Source organism: Leopardus geoffroyi, chromosome D1 (genome assembly GCF_018350155.1).
Source record: "Leopardus geoffroyi isolate Oge1 chromosome D1, O.geoffroyi_Oge1_pat1.0, whole genome shotgun sequence".
Classification (NCBI taxonomy): domain Eukaryota; kingdom Metazoa; phylum Chordata; class Mammalia; order Carnivora; family Felidae; genus Leopardus; species Leopardus geoffroyi.
Window position 1 is genome coordinate 85,596,146 of NC_059329.1, and position 20,035 is coordinate 85,616,180.

Consider the following 20,035-nt stretch of genomic DNA (forward strand, 5'->3'; position numbering starts at 1 on the left):
GAGAGGTGACCTGCTAGTATTAAGATCTAGCCAAAAGCTGCTATTTGTAAATTATCAGTGAGAGATATGATGAGGATGAGAACCTTAGTGAAGAGGTAAAGACAACCACATACAATATGAAAAAGCACCCCAGGGGATTTTGAATCACACCTGGCCTTTAGACCATCATTGAGAGCCTCTGCTCTAGAAGATGATGACAACTACAATCAATTATTTTGTACACACACAATATTATTTTGTACACACACATGTATGTATATAAACATAGATGTATAATATATTTAAATGTATATATAAACATAGAGATATAATATGTATAAATATAAGTATACATATATTTATATTCATAATAAATAAATATAATATTTATAATAAATATAAAATGATTTTATTTAAAATTAAATTTATTTAAATTAAAATTATTTAAATTTATCCTATTTAAATTTTTACTAAAATTAAGTAAAATAAATATTTATAGTAAATAAATATATTTATATATAACAAATGTTTATAATGAATAAAATATATATATAAATAAATATACATATAACTATAAATATTCAAACGAGTGATAGTTCATCAAAGACAGAAAATTAGAAAGATGATCATCCTAATTTATTGTATTAATCAGGTACTTTTCTATGATCGAAATGGATAGAAAAGGGGAATTTTTTGTATTATTTTTTATTATTTTTTACTAGAACTAGACTTTGATTTATAAATAGAAAACATATTTGCTTATGGATATATCATCTAACACTCTGCATAGGTCATGTCATAAGGTGAGATAGTTATTCATAACCAGAAAATATATGGTCTTGGCCACAGTAACTCAGAGGTAACTGGGTTAGAGAATGTGCTCCGAGTAAGGGCAGCTCATCCACACCCCATGGAAAATTAGAGTTCAGCCAGGCAAATGACATGAACTGATTCTGGAATTAACTAAGGATGGTATGCTGTGGGCTTTTGTTCAGTATCTCTTCAGTCGAAATTAGCGAGTTCTCCCTAGTTAAGAGGAAGTACAGGAATATGCCTCAATTCTAAGATTTGCAATTCTGAATATTTGGGATATACTTTGCTAATCCATTTTTTTCTCTCCTTTCTGGCTGTTTCAGACATAAGAACTGGCTTAGAAAACTACATATCTCAGTTTCTTTCCCATCAGTCCAAACATCTACTCCCAACAATTTTGAGCTACTACAAGCCATCACTGAATATAAACTTTGGAACAGATGCACACTAGCAGACCATTATATAGTGTTTCTACTATACAGGCATGATAGCATAAATAACTTCAAGGAGAATAGGTACTAGCAAAATGTAATAAAATAATTAGGAAGTGAAAACTATTACCTTTAAAATTTTTTTTATTGTTTATTCATTTTTGAGAGACAGAGAGAGACAGAGTATGAGCGGGGAAGGGGCAGAGAGAGAGGGAGACACAGAATCCAAAGCAGGCTCCAGGCTCCAAGCTGTTAGCACAGAGCCCAACCTGGGGCTCGAACTCATGGACCATAAAATCATGACCTGAGCCAAAGTTGGATGCTTAAACAACTGGCTCACCCAGGCGCCCCTATTACCTTTCCTTAGGTGTGACCTATTTAATTGTAAGTTTATATAATTTTAAAAAATTAAGTTTATTTATTTATTTTTGAGAAAGAGACAGAGAGAGCAAGTGGGGGAGGGGCAGAGAGAGCATCCCATGCAGGCTCCATACTGGCAGCACAGAGCCCAATGGGGGAGCTCAAACTCACAAACTATGAGATCATGACCTGAGCCAAAACCAAGAGTTGGACACTTAACCAACTGAGCCATCCAGGTACCCAGTTTATATAATTTTTAATTATGGCTGTATTTAACAACTGGCTGACAAAATTTCTGAAAGTTTAACAATCAGCAATCTCAGACCAGTAGAAGCAAGATTCAGCTTACCAAACCAATTAAATCAAAACCTCTGGAGATGGGGGCATTGATTTTTTTTTTTAAACGTCTCTAAATGATTCTAATATGACAGCCAAGATTGAAAGACCAGTGGTCTGTGCTAAAGCCTGATGATGCGGCTGATGCCCAGGTTTCTTGGAATATGGGGAAAGGAATTTATTCCCTAAGAGAAACTGGATGTTCCCAAGTTGAAAACTGGGGCAAAAGGAGAGAACCTGAGTAGCTCATGGGAAAAGAATAATAGAGATGGAGAACACCTTAGAGAAGGGAGAGAGAACTCAGACAAGACTAGGTGACCGACCATCTGTTTTGCCTGGGACTGAGAGGTTTCCTGGATGTGAAGGTTTCAGTGCTACAACCAGGAAAGTCATGGACATATGAGAGGTGGCATTGGATTTTTCATTTTAATTAGTTTTTATTAATTTAAATTTAAATAGCTACATGTGACTCATGGGTACCGTACTGAACAGCACAGTGAGTCTAACCAAACACAAGAAGATGGTTTCTTTGCATATATACATTTCCTCTTCTGTTTGCTAGTACGGAAAGAATTTTAAAGCATATTAAAAGAGAAGTATATTAGAGTAGTAGCTCAGATCCTAAAGTTAAATATTTGCTATGAAGCCCATGTGCTAATGTGAATAACTATCACCAATATGATAAAAATTATTCAGAAATAGGGGCACCTGGGTGGCTCTGTTGGTTAAGTGTCCTACTCTTGATATTGGCTCAGGTCATGATCTCATGGTTCAAGAAATCGAGCCCTGCATCTGGCTCAGTAAGTGCAGAGCCTGCTTGGGATTCTTTCTCTCCCTCTCCCTCTCCCTATCTCTCTCTCTCTCTCCCTCCTTCCCTCTCAAAATAAATAAATAAACTTTAGAAAAAATTCAGAAATATGGAACAAACCTGTGAGGGGGAAAAAAACTTTCATTTTTTTCCAGGACATATGATAGTTGCTGATACAAATGAGTGGGAATAAATGTTAAGGCAACCACGCTCCCTCACCTAGTTCCTGTCTTAATCAATAGCAAGTAGTTTGCAAAATGCTGGAATAGATCTGTAACCATGTCAGAAGTCTGGAAAAGAAGAATGCTACTGTACCATGGGAATCCTGACCTTGATGTTTTAAGCATCGCTTCCTAAACCTTTAGCTGACTAGTACAGATTATGGAAAATAAATTTTGTTTATTGTGTAATTACGTTTCCCCAAAGGTCAATTTTTGCGTGGTAATATTCTCATTCCAAATGCAAACATGTAAATGTCATTTGAAAAAGTTATAGATAGAAAATAAAATGCTCATAATTACAATATAAAGTTTATATTTGTTGAATAAAACTGAAATTAAGAAAGAAGAATTATAGAGATAAAGGCTGATCGAAATATAATTACTTTGAATGTTATCACATTCAAATCTAAATATAAACAAAGAAAATGATGAGTCGTAATGGTTCATTTCTTAGATGGAAAAGGGCCATCTATTGAGTAATTCAAATTTTTTCTCTTGAAATGTGGGATATGAAATTATAGAACAATTGACAGACTTAACATGGACACTCGATTATGATAAAGAAAAGTATTTAAATTCCTTAAGCTTTCAGTACCTTTCAGTATCCACTTTAGTAAAGTATGAGTTACTCTTTTTCTCTTCGAAAGATGTAATAACAAAAGGTAGCCTAGGACATTTAGCCATCTTGTCCTGACAAATAACCAATTCACCTTTTTTCCCAGTATATTCTTAAGTATTGATTTTACCAAGTGAACTCAGACATGTGTCACACTTATCCAATACAGATCCTTTTCCTTGGAAATGTAGTTTGAACATCAATCAGTCACCTGGCCTTTCACCTCTAATTCCTATTGCCACTGTCTGTCAATTATTAAAGCCTTGCTTATTTCTCTAAATAAGCTATTTTTTTAACTGAAACACATATTGACTCCTGTTAAAAATATATGTTTCTTGGAAAGGTATTCAATGTTCACATGATTAAATTTCTTCATTAACATTACTTTCTCGAGTTGGAAAAACTACTTAAGCTTATAAATCCACTTTTCAAAGGTATTTCAAAGGTATTTTCTTTTAAAACACACTGCCTGAATGGTAATATTAGCACTTGTAAGCCAAACTCCAGTTTGAGAAAGACAATATTAAAAGAAATTCAAGATGAGTGGCATTGTTAGAAGGGTCTTCAAATGGTGCAGTGTGTTTTCGTCTCTAGCTGAACCCGGCGAGAGTTATAGAATGACACCCACCTTGAGCTGCAGGCCTCCCGGGATAAGAGTGTTTGCTGGAAGGCTTTTAATGTGTTGGTAGACATAAGAGGAGAATTGCTCCTGCTCAGCCTGTAATTGGGGGCCAAGTTTTGAGAGATGACCTCTGTTGCTTTTGATAGCTGTCTGCAATTCATCAATCAGCCTGCTCACCTGAAGGGGTTAAGTTACAAGAGTTGTTAGCAAGAAGTAATTGTTGATGTCACACCTATTAGATTTTTGAGTACCTAGTTTGATGGGAGGAAAAATGACTTCAAAACAAGAATTTGAGTATAGATCCACCTTCAAGTAAAGATAACAGAAAAGATATGCATTCTTCCATTGACTAATTTTATTTATGAGAAAATTTGTAACCTTTGCACTTCAGGTAGCCATTTACAATCACAGAATGAAAAATGTCTCTGTATATGAAAAGAAACATGCTTCTGAAAAGTTTTCAAAGGACTTCTAAACTGATTAACAAAATAAAATCTTCCTAAGACTTCAATTATTCCCAACTATGTACCAATGACAATATTTAATTTTATTATATGAACACTGCGTTATATAGATTTATGTTTTCTCTAATGGACTGGATTCTTACACAAACACTAGTTGACGTATGGTAGTGACCAAAAGAGACTAAAAGCTTAAATCCACTTTATCTATGAATCTTTGAAGTGATTAAATTAGACCCATTTAGAATTATGAATGACTCTGAATAGAGCAGGGTCTATTTGAAATATTGTGTTAAAAATCATGGCTCTTCCCATTTACTGACTGAGAGACAATGAACAGGTAATAAAACCCTCATCTGTAATGAAGAATAATACCAGCCCTACCATATTAGGAATTAAATGAGATTACAGAATGAACAATACAATGTCTAACTTATAGTAGGTGCCTAATGCACATTATATTATTATAGTTCTTCTTTTTTAAATCTAGGTATTTTCTGAACATCAAGTTTTCGTTCTTTTTCTTGGTGTATCTTTCCTATCCCTAACCTACTTCACATAATGTAGATAAAAATTTGAAACTATTTGCTGCATAGATTCTCTATCTCACTTCAATGTCCATAGTGAACAAAGGGAAATTGTTCTCCAAGAGGCTCCCTCATCCTCTTTCTCTCTCTTTCAACTGAAAATATTGTATTTGCCCCAGTCTGTACTCCAACTCTGATGTTATATCCATGATTTCTATCCCTTCTGCAGAGGATTTCTGAGAAGTCAATGAAAACAAGTTTGTACTATCATCCATATAACTTGAATATTAATTTTTCTATTCTATGTAGTTATTTCAAGATTGCATATGGTTTTTTATAAGTATATATAAACACTTCAGTTACATTTAACTTTTTTCAAGAACTTTAGACGCATTATGTGCATATGAACAAGCTAATTTAAATGATTCCCATTTTTCTTTGGTCTTTCATACCTCTCTTATTTGTCCCAATGTCATCAATTATCTACTTCTTTTGAAGAAACCTTCTTTTAAATAAAGAATTTGCAAACTTTTTCTCTAAAAGGGACAGATAATAAATATTTTCAGCTTCATGGGCCATAGTCTCCATCCAAACTATTCGACCCTGCAGTTGTATTTGACAGTAGCCACATTTGACTATGTAAATAAATAGTCATGACTGTATTCCAATAACACTTTTTCTTAAGTTTATTTATTTATTTTGAGGGACAGAGCATGAGCATGGAAGGAGCAGAGAGAGAGTGAGAGAGAGAATCCCAAGCGGGCTCCATACTGTCAGCACAGAGCCAGACACCAGGCTTGAACTCACAAACCGTGAGATCATGACCTGAGCTGAAATCAAGAGTCAGAGGCTAAACCAACTGAGCCATCCAGGCTCCTCTTCAATAACAGTTTATTTAGAAAACTAATCAATGGGCTGGATTTGGCCCTACAGCTGTAGTTTGCCAACCCTTCTTCCAAATTCATATATTTCTTCTCCTACCTTCCCTTTTGTATAAGTAATACCTGGTCCATGCCCTCATCTCCTCATCCTCTCTTCCTACTTGAATTACCAAAACAAGTGAGTTTTGAGTGGTCTACTGAGTGGTCTCTCCACCTCAAATTCATCCTGCCACCTCCACAAAATTAATCTACCTTCAATAGCATATTGAACCCTCCAGTTACTTCCCTAGATTCCTCAGCATGGTATTCAAGATTAAAGATCTATTTTCTGGAGCGAATGTCTCTGCTTTTCCATAGTACTGTTAACTGTATTATAAAGTTGTAACATTTAAAATATAGAGATGATAAATGATCCAATGTTAGTCAGTTTCCAGGCTTGTTTTCATATACTACCCTTCAGAATTATCATCAAAAATGATGGATAATAATATGTATCATACCAAAACTAGAGACCAAAACAGGCCAAATGACTTGCTCTTATAGTTATCTGACAAAATTTAAATCCAAGAACCAAAGCCCTTAAATACAAAGACTCCAGATGCCGTTTCTCCAAAGCACTGATCCTCTCTGAACCTAGCCCTAACCCCAGCTGGGCTCATATGATTGAAATCATATGAATCAAAACCATATGAATCAAAATTATTTCAAATTATTGAAATCAAATGATTCAAAAAGACATAATTTACGTAGTCTTTAAAGTATACTAAGTATCATTTAATGTATAAGGCTAGTCAGTAATACTGCTGTCTTCAGTTTTAAATACTATATTTTGTACTACAGAAAACCACCAAAAAAGAAGAAGAAGAAGAAGAAGAAGAAGAAGAAGAAGAAGAAGAAGAAGGGGAGGAGGAGGAAAAGAAGGAGGAGGAGGAAGAGGAGGAAGAGGAGGAGGAAGAAGAAGAATTATTATTATTTCAGGCTTTGATTTGAGAACATTTTTATACATGACTGGTTTTACTGTCACAATCCATAGCCTTTCACAGATAGGGGATTTCATGTGACATCAGAAATCAACCAACCATACAATTGGTGATGTCATTTGCATCCTAAAGGGCTATTGGTTAGAGCCTTAAAAGTTTCATTTCCTATGAATCCTTTGTTGCTTCAAAAAATGTCTCTATCATTTTTGCTACTTCAATTGTTCCATGATTATCTGTTAATGTATATATAATTATACCAATTATCACCTGTTTTTTTAATAAGTTAAAGCTATGAAATAAGATGTCCTAGCAAAAATTAACATATATTAAACATATGAGAAAACATATCAAGAATCCTGCCACTGACATTTTGATAAAATTTCCATTCAATTTTACAAAAACTTTGTTTCTTTACATATTCATAATGTCTTTAAGATATGCTCAAAGTGCTACATTTTGTTTTCAGTTATTGTGATAACATATTACCCTTAAAGACAACCCTACACATGAAATAACTCATATACCAAAAATTGGATAAGTAATACAATAATCCTGAATTATTTTACATAATATGATTTTTTTTTCAAATCACAGATGTTGCTAGAAGGGGAAAAATACTCTTTAAAATTCCTCATCATGAATCTTTTTTTCCTGCAAATCCGTTTTTTTTTTTCTCTCTCTCTACAAAGGCAATGTGAATAGGGGTAAAAGGAGACAAAACTTGACCTTTTGTGATCCCAGCATTAATGGGTCTGTTCATAATTCAATCTATGTGTGTGTGGGAGCATCCATGTGGAAACATAGAGGCCTGAGAGACATAAAGCCTTTCCCTTTAAACATTATCTGACCCTATCAGTCCCATTCACAAAAGAAGGCTTACGTATGCATATGTTGAAATAATGCACCATCTCATTGTGCAGCAGAAAGCCTACACATTCTACTCTTCATTCTCCGTGGAAATGCAGCACGGAAGTGACACTTGTACAGAATTTGGGAGAGGGACAAATGAGCAGAAGGTAGCAAAAAAAATATGAGTATTCGATGAGGAAAAGACCAAACTTCTGAAAGAATGCAAATGCACACCTGTCTATAAACATACACAGAGGTTTTTGCTTAAAAACGTACATTAGGTAGTTTGGTCATGTTTTTATGACACATTCATGTAACTCTTGAATTTATTAAATTCTTGAAATGATGTAGATGATTTAGATTTAGATTTTGGCACAAAATAGTATTCTGCTCCTAATCATTCTAAAACGTATGCATATTGAAGTTGTATGTTCTGGACTATACATTCTGTACATTGTAGTTTGGCTATTATGAATGAGGTTTTGAGGATCTCCTGGTTTTTCTAATGATGAGTTCAGCTGTTTTGCCTGATTGCTATGTGCCCATGAGTCCATTTATGTTAGTAAGGAGGACTCCAGAGAACTTTGCACTAAATTATCACTTGAAATCAGCACAAAGGGCTGCAGCCTCTATGCAAGGAATGTCATCTTGGCATACAATACATGGGGGGGTGGTCTCCAAGCTAGGTTAGTGCTTAAACTTAAGAACCAGAAACTTTCTAATTTATGACATAATTAAGAAGAACCAGAAAGGGGACAGGGAGATGAAAATGGGTATTTTAAATTTCCTAAAATCTCTTCGTGATTTCAGGCCCAAGGACACAGTGTTTTCCAGGTTAAAAAGAACCATAACCCAGACTTGATGAACAAAGACTAGAAAAGACATGAGAGCCTATGAGAAAAGTAAGATATCTCTTGATTTAGAAGGATGGGTTGCAGTGTAGCTACAAGAGAACTTGAGGTGTGCACCATTTCTTACTCATACCGCTTCAAATGCTCCCAACTTTTTAATAGTTTCCAGAACCCTTCTGAAATGGAAAATATCTTGGAAGAAGACTTATCTTGTTTCCAGCCAGAGGGCCCTTCTGTGTGCTGCTTTTAAGCCTATTCAAGAGTCTGACATTCTCATCCACTCATAGAGGAAGGAGCCATTAAAACAGAGACATTTAAAAAATTTTTGTTTCCAGCGTAGTTAACATATAGTGTTATATTAGCTACAGGTGTATAATATAGTAATGCTACCGTTCCATATATTACTCAGTGCTCATCAGGAGAAGTGTACTCTGATTCCCCTTCACCTAAAATAAAGATATTTCTAATGTCTTTATAAGGCTATGTTGATGGCAACAAGAATAACGTCAGCTACACCTTTTGAGGAAGGTATGAGAATGTGCCTCATAGGCTTCTAACGACAGGAGTATAATGAACCAAGAGTCCCAGATACTGTACTCTGAAATCCATCGCCAGGTTGATACCAATGGCTGAGGATACTGAAGCAGGTCTAACTCAGGGAGTCATAGGACTCCTCTGAAGGACAGCTGTAGGTCAAGAATACACCATCAGCTTCACCGCTGTGAAGCTTAGTCATTCCTAAGACTGCACCGCTGTCTAAGATGTTTCCATCTAGTCTGCCCTTCCTCTCTCCTTCACTTGAGTTCAAGCCTGCATTTCAGTCTGATAGGTCTTGCAGCCTTACCCAGAGTTCTCCCCATTTCTCTCAAAGACATTTCTTCTAATACAATACATACACATCTAGTCCTATCTTGGTATTTATTTTTCAGAGAACCTGGAATAACTTTTAAACGAACAATAACAAATTGCATGCATATTTCCAATAAATCATTTCCAAAAAATTAGTTTAACATGTAACATCGCCTCAAAGTAGTCTTATGATACATACATTATTTCTAGGTTTAATGTGGAAAAATTACATGAAATAAAACAAGGTTTTAAGATAAAACTATAGGCAGCAGAAATGTAAATCTCAGATTTTATGATGTTTAGTTTGGATTTTGAACTATATCTAGAAATGAAATATTTTTGTAAAAAATAAACTGTGGGCAAAATAAATTTTGAAGTAATTCTCCCCCTTCCCAACATTTTCATTTCTCTTCACTACCATGATTTCACACTTCTGAATATGAATTAGGGTCAAAACTTGACAGCACTCACTTTTTCTAACCAAACACTAGAAATTACACATCATAATTAATATAATCACTTTCAAAGTAATAACATAGAAATTATTACCATAGCATATAGGATATATTTAGAGACTATTACATACACACCCACACATATACTCACAAAACACACAAAATATATTCCCTTTCCTGCATATTTGATTTTTTAAGCAAACAGAAGGCATTTGAAGCCATAGCTGATCAAGCAAATATGGGACCAAATAACGTATCGTACATGAAGAACACTGAAGTATATAGGTATTAAGTAAGCATTAAGATGACAATAAAGAAGAAATAGCAAATAAACATGAATACTGTTGGATTTTCCAGAAAAGATCATTTTCATTTCCAGTGTGGCTAACAAGGTGGCATTTGAAATGATATATTTAGCATAATGATAATTTTCCTGGGCCGCTTCAAGTTTTCAGTTCCAATGAAATTATAGACTTGCATAAAATATCAAAAAAATAATTACAATACTTAAAAGGCAGAAAATATCTATCTGTTCATTCTTTTAGGTGTTTTATATTTATCTCTAATAATAATTTGTCACTGTGTTACATCACATTATAGATTATAGATTAAGTTGATTATGATTTTATTTACTGACAGTGGTACATGGGAATTAGCAAATTCATGATCTCTCCTCAGAAAGAGTAAATGGTTTTGCATTCCAGGAAACTACATGAAAATCATTTTCCCCTTTTGTCTAACACCAATTTTGTATTATTATTTCATTTATGGAATATGCTGTCAACTTCACAGCATGAACTTTGGAGAGAAGGTTTGCTTTAATAGTTCTTCATTATAATATTGCCTACAGAATCTTATGATTAGCTCATTTAAGCTTGACATTTGAAAACTACAGTTTTTCCTTGCTAGGAGATAACATTGTTAGCATTTCTAAAATTCAGAACAATAACTCCATTCCTAGAAACTCAGAAAATAAAAATAATATTTGGTACTTATTCAAAGTTTAATAAAATCTTAACCTTTTCCCTATGTTAGCATGTGTTAGTTATAATTTACAGATTCAACTTGCATGTAATAATTTCCTAATTTAGGAAATTTATGAGAAAGTTGTCAGAAGTATTTTCAAAAAATTACAATATTTATTCTTTCAACCATATAATTATTTTTCAACCTGCCTAGATCAATAAAATGCTTCCAGTTTTGACCAATTTTTTTCCATTTTGTTGCTATCAGATAACTATAGCTGGTTCACTATCAGAACCAAGTAAAATATGTCTTCATTTTAAAATGAGCACTCATTATAGTTTTGTCATACAGCTTAAAAAGTAAGTTACTTACTTCTTCTTGTGCCTTATGGTGTTCCTTCGCTGTTATTGAAAGAATTACTTTTTTGGTAATTTTCTCTTTCTGTTCATCTATAGCCAGGTTCAACTAGGAAAAAATAAATAAATCACATGAAAACAGGCACCTACTGACACCTAACTGCAACATTTATTCAAACAACCAATTTAATATAATCATGGAAGGTAATTTCAAACTAATTTGGCTCATATTTATATGAAAATGAACCCCATTTAGATTAAGTTGAAAGTTCATTTTTATATTTAAAACATTTAACACTGAATCTTTCACTTCCATTTTTATTGTTTTTAAGTTTACTAAAATATGATTTGGGAGAGGATCCTTAATTGCAGACATTTGATGAATACTTTTTAAAAGTATTTTATCAAAATGAGCAAAGCAATTTTTTTATTAGGCTGATAGTTTCCTATTACAATTTTTCATTGCCAGTAGGGAATAAATTGGCTGCTGTTAGATCAGAATAAAAATTCAGGAACATAAACCAAAAGCAAACATCAATTCAAACACTCTAGAACAGTTCAAAATGACTTATAGTATTTCATGACAAAAAATAGTGTATCTTAAATACCTGAACAGTTACCTACAACCTGATCCACTTACAAAGGCAGATAAAGGTCTACTATTGCTGCTAACCCATATATTATGAAAAGGTGAATGTGTCCATTCTGTATTTCTTTATAAATAATCCCCATTGAAACAGAAGCTATTTTCAATGAAAAGAAAAAGCTGAACTAACACAATAATATTCACTCAGCAAACTGGTATTAATAGAAAGAAAGAAACAGCCTAATACAAAAACTTGTGAATTGGAATATTTAACAACTCTCAAGAAAGGGACTTGCCATGTTGTATCTCTTTGTTGAGGACTAAGAATGAATAATGGCCATGCTTTTGTTTTGTTTTGCTTGTTTTGTTAATGTTGTTGCTTTAATTCGTGTTTCTCAGTTGTATACTTGGAAAATAATGTTTGAGTTAACATGAATCTTTAATCCATACCTTGCTTCAAAACCCATATACTTGAGATAAAACAGGGGTGGGAATCAATAATACAGTTTCCTCAATCTAGTTATGGATATATGCTACAAGAATAGTATCAAAACTGTGAACTCTTCATCCAATGACAGGTAATATAGCTCAGTATATCCTAGATTCTGTCCTGGTAGAGGGGAAAAGCCCAGGAATCCTTAGGTGATTTTGATGATCACCCTAGACAAGGAGTTGACAAACATGTCTGTAAAGGGCCAGAGACTAAATACTTTAGGCTTGGGCAGTAGGGCATACAGTCTCTTTTGCAATTGCTCAGCTCTGCCTTTGTAGCATGAAATAGACAACACATAAGGGAATGAATGTAGCTATGCCTCAGTAAAACTTAAAAAACAGACAAAAAGTGGCAGGCTGAATTTGCTCAGCAGGCAACATTTGGTGATCCCTGTCCTAGATTGAGAACTGCTAAAAACAAGTTTGTTACAAAATAATCATCATGTAATATACAACATGATGACTACAGTTAACAATGCTGAATGGTATATCTGAAAGTTGTTAAAAGAGTAGATCCTAAGAGTTCTCATCACAAGGAAAAAACACGGTGTTTTTCTTGTGTGTGTGTGTGTGTGTGTGTGTGTGTGTGTGTGTGTGTGCGCCTAATAGGATGATGGATGTTAACTAAACTTCTTGTGGTAATCATTTCACAATATATAAGAAAGTCAAGTCATTATGCTGTATACCTTAAACTTATACAGTGCTCTAAGTCAATTACATCTCAATTAAACTGGAAAAAAAATCATTATGTGAAATTATTCTTAGGATCACTTTCCCCAAAGAATATTTTTTCCTGTACTGAAGTAATATAAAAACATAATATTAAAAAAAGTCAAATATCTACCTCATGGAAGCCTGTGTGTAAGTGGTGGCACAATAGAGTTGTGTCAAGTCTCCATGGCTATTTCTTAATGGGGGGATTCTCATCTCAGGGAGAGATGGGTGAAGAAGAAGGACTGGGAAATATTCACCAAGCTCATCCATTTCTTACAAATTTAATTTCCAAATGCACAAACATGGAGAGCAGATCTTTTTTTGCACGAAAGCAAAACACAACAAAAACAGAGCTACTAAACTCTTTGGTGCCCCAGCAGTAAGTCAGATTTTAATGAGGTTTCCCAGAGGCATGACATTTAGAACTGCTTCCACGTAACTCTTTAAAAGGTGGGAATTTTTTTTACCTTCGAAAGCACCACAGTTGGAAAAATCACCTCCATTCTAATATTCAACTTCTGAAGAAGCACTATACCAATCTACATAAGCTGAGGACTAAACCTATCAACATTATTGGAAAACATCATATGCATACCAAATAGAGAATCCAGTAAGATATTGAGAAATGAATAGTTAACAAAATATAAAGATACACACATGGAAACAGACCAGCCATTCCAAAAGAGATTTTAATACAATCATCTAGAGAAAATTATTGAAAGTAAAAAGTCAAATTCAGAGAGTGGATTTTCCCCATAAGGTATAAGTAATATGCAGTGCTGGGGTGCCTGGATGGCTCAGTTCAGTCATCTGGCTCCTGATTTTGGCTCAGGTCATGATCTCATGGTTCATGAGTTCGAGCCCCGCATCAGGCTCTGCGCTGACCGTGAGGAGCCCTTTTGGAATTTCTCTCCCTCTCTCTGCCCCTCCCCTGCTCATGCTGTCTCTCTCTTTCTCTCAAAATAAATAAATAGAAACTTAAAAAAATTTTTTTTAAATAATATGCAGTGCTAATAGCATCTTTTCTTCAAGACCCATGTCATGACAACAATCACAGGATTTTTCTCTCCTGTCACTTTAGAGGAGAAGATCTTGTTTCTTCATTATGACAAAATCGCATGCTTTTGATTTACTGTTCTCATCTAAAATGTATGAAATAATTTTTGTCAATGGGTTATATATTTCTGAGGCTAATTTTTCATATGTAAAGAGGGTAGAAACTTCAAATTAAAAATAAAAAAAGGATATTGTCCTAAGTGAAATAAGTCAGAGAAAGACAAATACCATATGATCTTATTTATATGTTTAATATTAACCCCCCTCCAAAAAAAATATTGAGCTCATAGATAGAACAGATTGCTGATTGCCAGGGGAAGGTGTGGAAGGTGAGTGAAACAAGTAAACAGGGTCAAATGGTACACATTTCCAGCTCTAAAATAAATAAGTCATGGGGATGTAATGTATTAACTATAGTTAATAATACTATATTGCATATTTGAAAATTGCTTAGAGAGTAAATCTTAAAAATTCTCATTATACACACACAAAAAATAATAACATTATATGGTGACAGATGTTAACTAAACTTATTGTGGTAATTTTGCAATATATACAAATATCAAATCATTTTGTTGTACACCTGAAACTAATATAATGTTATATGTCAATTATACCTCAATAAAAAAAATAAACAGAATGATGGCTAAAATTTGTATGTAACTATGAAAAACCAAGTCTCTACCAAATAAGGCAGTGAGAAACACTTTGTTCTAACTGTATCTTACCCTTTTTAAATGTAAGAAAACATCCTTAAATATTCATTGTGTACATCAAAATCTAAAGCTAAATAGGAAGGTTTAATTTACCATTTTTGTCAGGTGTTGTTGCTAAGATTTTAAAAATATGTAGCAAATATTAGCTGTCCAAAATTAGGTTAAAGTTGGTCTCATTAATATTAATGGTAACCATACTAGAACAATCAAGAGACTAGTGAAAGACAGTAGCAGAAATGGAAAAAAACAAGAAACATAATGTCTCTGTCAAATAAAACTGAACAGAAAATGCTTCAAAAAAAATCCTCTGGTTAGAGAAACAAGATTAAAAAGAAGTAAGTTTACCTTAGCCTGTTCAGGAATTAAGAAAAAAGTCCACAGAACTATACCTGAAGCAACAGGTTTCAATGAAATGATTCCCAATGACTTTTACCTTTCTGACTATATCTATTTTATATAAAACTATTAATGCTAAGGTAGCAGGCATTATATTTTCTCTAAAGCCCTAAAGGGTCATAATTTGGTAATATATAGTTCTATATAACATATATAGCCTGTTGTGACTATAATAAAAAGTGCTCTTAATTTGAGGAATTCTTCAAACATTTGTTGGTTCAGGAAGCTCAACTATGGGCATCCTAGAGAGGACAACAGATTCAAGACCTCCTTCTGGAGAAATACAGACAAAGCAGCAGTGATCTTTTGTGTGTGTCATTAACAGTACATGGCTTTTCTTGTTTTTTTTTTTAACTTCTCCCCCAAATATTTTAAAGATGTACTTTATAAAAACCATAAAGATTAAAAAGTTTTAACTGTGTAAAAGTTTTACCATGACAGTAAGATCAAATAAAATATATTTTATAGTAGAAAATAACTTTAAATAAACTCTGGAGTCCAATTATTAATACCTTTTAAAAAGGTACAGTAATCAAACAAGCTGGTATGATCTGTCTACTTAACTACATATTAACATTCTAGATAGGTGCTAACCAAAGAGCCCAACCATACTCTCAGCGCTCTGAACTACAGTTCTGCACGTACTTTTCTCTGTATTCAGAACAGCTAGTGATTCAATTGTGAAGTAGATGATATGCATTGTGTATAATGTCCTTAATAAATCAATGTAACACAACACGGAAACGGAATCTATCTTTCTATCAAAAATCTAACTTTTTGGCTGGTAAATTGATTTAATAATAAATTATTTGATCCATATTTTACATGCAGATCAATATAGGAAATACAGTTTAGCATAAACAACAGGACAATCAGCGTTCATATATATTGACAAGTTTCCCAATGGTCTGTTAATATACAAAAGACTGGGACAAATTACTTATTTATATATACAAAACATGGTTATAAAGGCCAGCTGCAGGTATTTTTTTGGAAAGTGCATTTTAATAAGGTCCTATTCATTTAAGGAACAAATGGGGAAGAAGTAGTTTGCACTACAGAGTTTAGCGCAAGAGCTTTCTCTTTTTCTAACCACGAAATCAATCATTTGTCCAGACTGTGGGAGTCAGAGTTAGTTACTGAAAAGAGCTCCGTATATAAACAAGTCAATAACTCATTGTGTGTTATTGTCGAGCTGAAGAAGTCGGCTTTCAAAAAGCTGCCCCTGCTTCTCTCAGAATGAATGTCACTGTATTCAGAGACTGGGAGAGAGTCCTTTGTTTCCAGCCATTGCTGGCTGCCATTTATGTATGGGAACAGGAGGGTGGCTGCTAGGAGTGTGGGGGAAGCCACTATTTGGTATCATGGATGTCCAGGAAAAACTGAATTTTGTCAACCTAAATCATTTGTATCTGAAAATGCCTTAATGGAATTGATACAGAGTGTCCATACACACAAAAATATTTGCTAAAGAAGCAAAATGATAATGAGTCTATGCCATTTTAAAGTGATTCAGGCTGATGTTTTTGGTTTCCTACCTGTCAACAAAGATGAAGCCAAAATATAGGCAACGGTTTGAAAAGAACAAAGTACAAAATTGAACTGGTGAACAAGTCAACATGTCAAATGAACACTATCTGTTTGGGCCATTAATATTCAGGGTTATTCTTGGAACTCTCAAAGTGTGTGTGTGTGTGTGAGCGCGCACGCGCATGTGGGTGAACTTCTCTAAGACATGATTTTATATGTTCAACACTTGTGATAAGTTAAGGAAATTTGAACTATTTTTTTTACTTAAAAATTAAATACCTTTTAGAATTGAACTGAATGTAAAATTCATAAGATATAAATATTATCATAGTCTTATTTATTTCATCTTAGTATTTATTAAAAACCAACTAATTCATTTAAAATCAAACTAGGAACTGTGAAGAAGCAGCAGACCAGGATTCAAGATTTGCAATTAGATTGAGCAAACAAAAAATACATGTAGATCTGCTTAATAAATGGTCTTCATTTGGGGCCAGGGGAGATGGTCTCTGAAATCTTTAAACAAAAGCTTAGCTCTTAATTACATAAAGTTGGAAATGCAGGTAAAGAAAGTGCTGGGAGTCTATGGCTAAATGCAACTGATCTCATTTCATCTCACAATTTAGAAAGCCACAGCATTAAATAATATAATATGCTTCCACATGCAACAACTGTGCTAGACATTTGCCACATACAACTTGGTTAATAGCAAAGTGAGATACAATTGAGGAGACAATGAAAACAATAGGAAGTGAGAAATGATGTATGCATGATGTGGATCATAATTAATTGTCAAATGGAGGTATAAACAACACAATCTACAAGTACAAAGGTCAAAAATATTATTTAAGGTGGAGATGGAAAGGCAGAAACAATGGGTAGTATCTAGCTGGGAAAATAAGTAATAATATAGGACAATGTTATTAGTAAAAATTAATGTTGCTAATTAGTAATTAGTTACATGATAAAATTTGTTCTAAATACAGTTAGTGAAGTGACTTGACATGGCCTCAGGAGGGAGAGGAGAGAATACAAGCTGAGTCTTGAAGGAAGACAGAGAAGGGCAAAGCTGATCCAAGCGAGTCAGCCTAAGGCAATGGTCTGACTGGAAGGAAGCTTTCATACTGGGGAACAAGAACAAAGATGGCTGGTGGGATCCCATACATAATCTATTTCTAAACTGAATTATAAAGTGGAATATATATGTAAAATGCTAGTGTCGTGATGATGGTATAGTGACAACTTTATATCATTCAGTTCTTAGCTTTACCTTGGTTCAGCCTCATCTTCTCAAGCTGTATATACTCTTACCTCAGTTCCAGTCTTAGACATCCCTTAACTAAATCCTGACCTGGCCTCCACTTCCAGCCAGGTTGTCTCACTTAAGTCCCTTCTGTAAAGAAATTCAAGAGTGCCACTTCCAGACTTGGGGAAGAAGCAGAACCCTTAGTTCAAAACTGGCTGTGAATTCAGGCTCTGCCACAGGTTAGTTCTGAGACACAGGGCAATAGTGAGGTTTACACAGCCCAGGCCTTCTACAGCCAGGGATTCCTCTCCTGTCCTTGCTAATTCTCTGGAAAAAAAAAAAGCTGCTTTTAACATAGCCTGTATCTTCTTGAGGACAGTTTGTTTTAAGGGAGCACTTACAAAAGAAATCTTTGTATATTTAAAAACCAGCAAACAAAAACCATCACCACCATTTTAAAACAGTAACACTTTAAAATGTTTTTTAAACATTTTGTCTAAAAGGATGCAAAAGACAATTCTATTCTATATAATACTTTACCTACAATTTATTTAACATTTAATTAAAGAAACAAACTGTTTTGGGACGCTCGGGTGGCTCAGTTGGTGAAGCATCTGTCTTATGCTCAGGTCATGATCTCACGGTTTGTGAGTTTAAACCACCACCACCCTCAAGCTCTGAGTTGTCAGCTCAGAGCCTTGAGCTTGCTTTGGATTCTGAGTCTCCCTCTCTCTCTTTCCTTCCCCCGGCTCATGCTCTGTCTCTCTCTCCTTCAAAAACAAATAACCATTTAAAAAAAATTTTTTTTTAAATAAACTGTTTTAAAAATCTCTTTTCTTTTCTGTTTTTTTTTTAATTAGTTATAAGCAAATTTTAGCCCTTTCACTTTCCATGGGAAAAGTGGCACTGAGTTAGCCCTGACTCACATGCCAGATTATAAACTTTCTGCCCAGACATCTGTCACAACTGGGAATGCCACATGACCTAAAGTGAACTCAGCTCATCCTCTCAAACTGTCTCTACTCCATTTCTTCTACTACTGCATGCAGTTTTGGAGGGACCATGCTATCCAAGCCAAGGGGTGGGTCCATGACCTCTTCCTACACCAATCAGCTTCTTTCTTCAAGAGATACAGTGTTAAGAAGGGAACCACAGAGAGACATCAACAGTTGGAGAGAATTTGGCCCATTAACAGCACCTTAAAGAGACATTCTTAGATCTGGATGTCTGGAGCTATTCTGGTTTTTTCTACAGCCCCTTTCTTTGGTCTTTCTTTAAATTTCATTTACAACCACCTGCCATCCCATTAATTTATTTTTGCCTAAGCTATCCCGAGACAGATCCCACTGATTGAAACCCACAAACCCTGGGGCGCCTGGGTGGCTGGCTCAGTGGGTTAAGCGTCCAACTTCAGCTCAGGTCGCGGTCCGCGAGTTCGAGCCCCGCGTCGGGCTCTGGGCTGATGGCTCAGAGCCTGGAGCCTGCTTCCGATTCTGTGTCTCCCTCTCTCTCTGCCCCTCCTCCGTTCGTGCTCTGTCTGTCTCTGTCTCAAAAATAAATAAACATTAAAAAAAAAAACCCACAAACCCTATCAGATATATTATGTATGTCCTCATCATAAATGCCCCATTACTTTAGGAGATCTGAAGGAGTCTCTGTTTCTTGCAATTCAAGGTATTCAATTCAAATGTCTTAATAATATGCCAAGTTTAAAGTCCTTTGGGTATTATAAGGGCACCTGGGGTGGCTCAGTCCGTTAAGCATCTGATTCTTGGTTTTGGCTCAGGTCATGATCTCGCAGTTGGCAGGATTAAGCCCTGTGTGGGACTCTGAGATGACCATTCTGGGACCTGTTTAGGACTCTATCTCCCCAGTCTCTCTGCCCTTCCTCTGCTTGTGTGTGTGTGTGTGTGTGTGTGTATGTGTGTGTGTGTATGT

General features: G+C 34.7%; 1 protein-coding gene across 2 annotated transcripts in view; it reads right to left on the bottom strand.

The window, feature by feature from the left end:
- The window catches only part of DCDC1 (doublecortin domain containing 1), a 483,981-nt gene that overhangs the window by 244,603 nt on the left and 219,343 nt on the right, over nt 1–20,035 (bottom strand). For both annotated transcript variants that reach the window (XM_045484847.1, XM_045484848.1), the window contains 2 exons: nt 11,378–11,470; nt 4,193–4,363 (listed from right to left, as the gene is read on the bottom strand). In XM_045484847.1, coding sequence (XP_045340803.1) covers nt 4,193–4,363; nt 11,378–11,470 — 264 coding nt within the window. The remainder of the gene's footprint in view (nt 1–4,192; nt 4,364–11,377; nt 11,471–20,035) is intronic.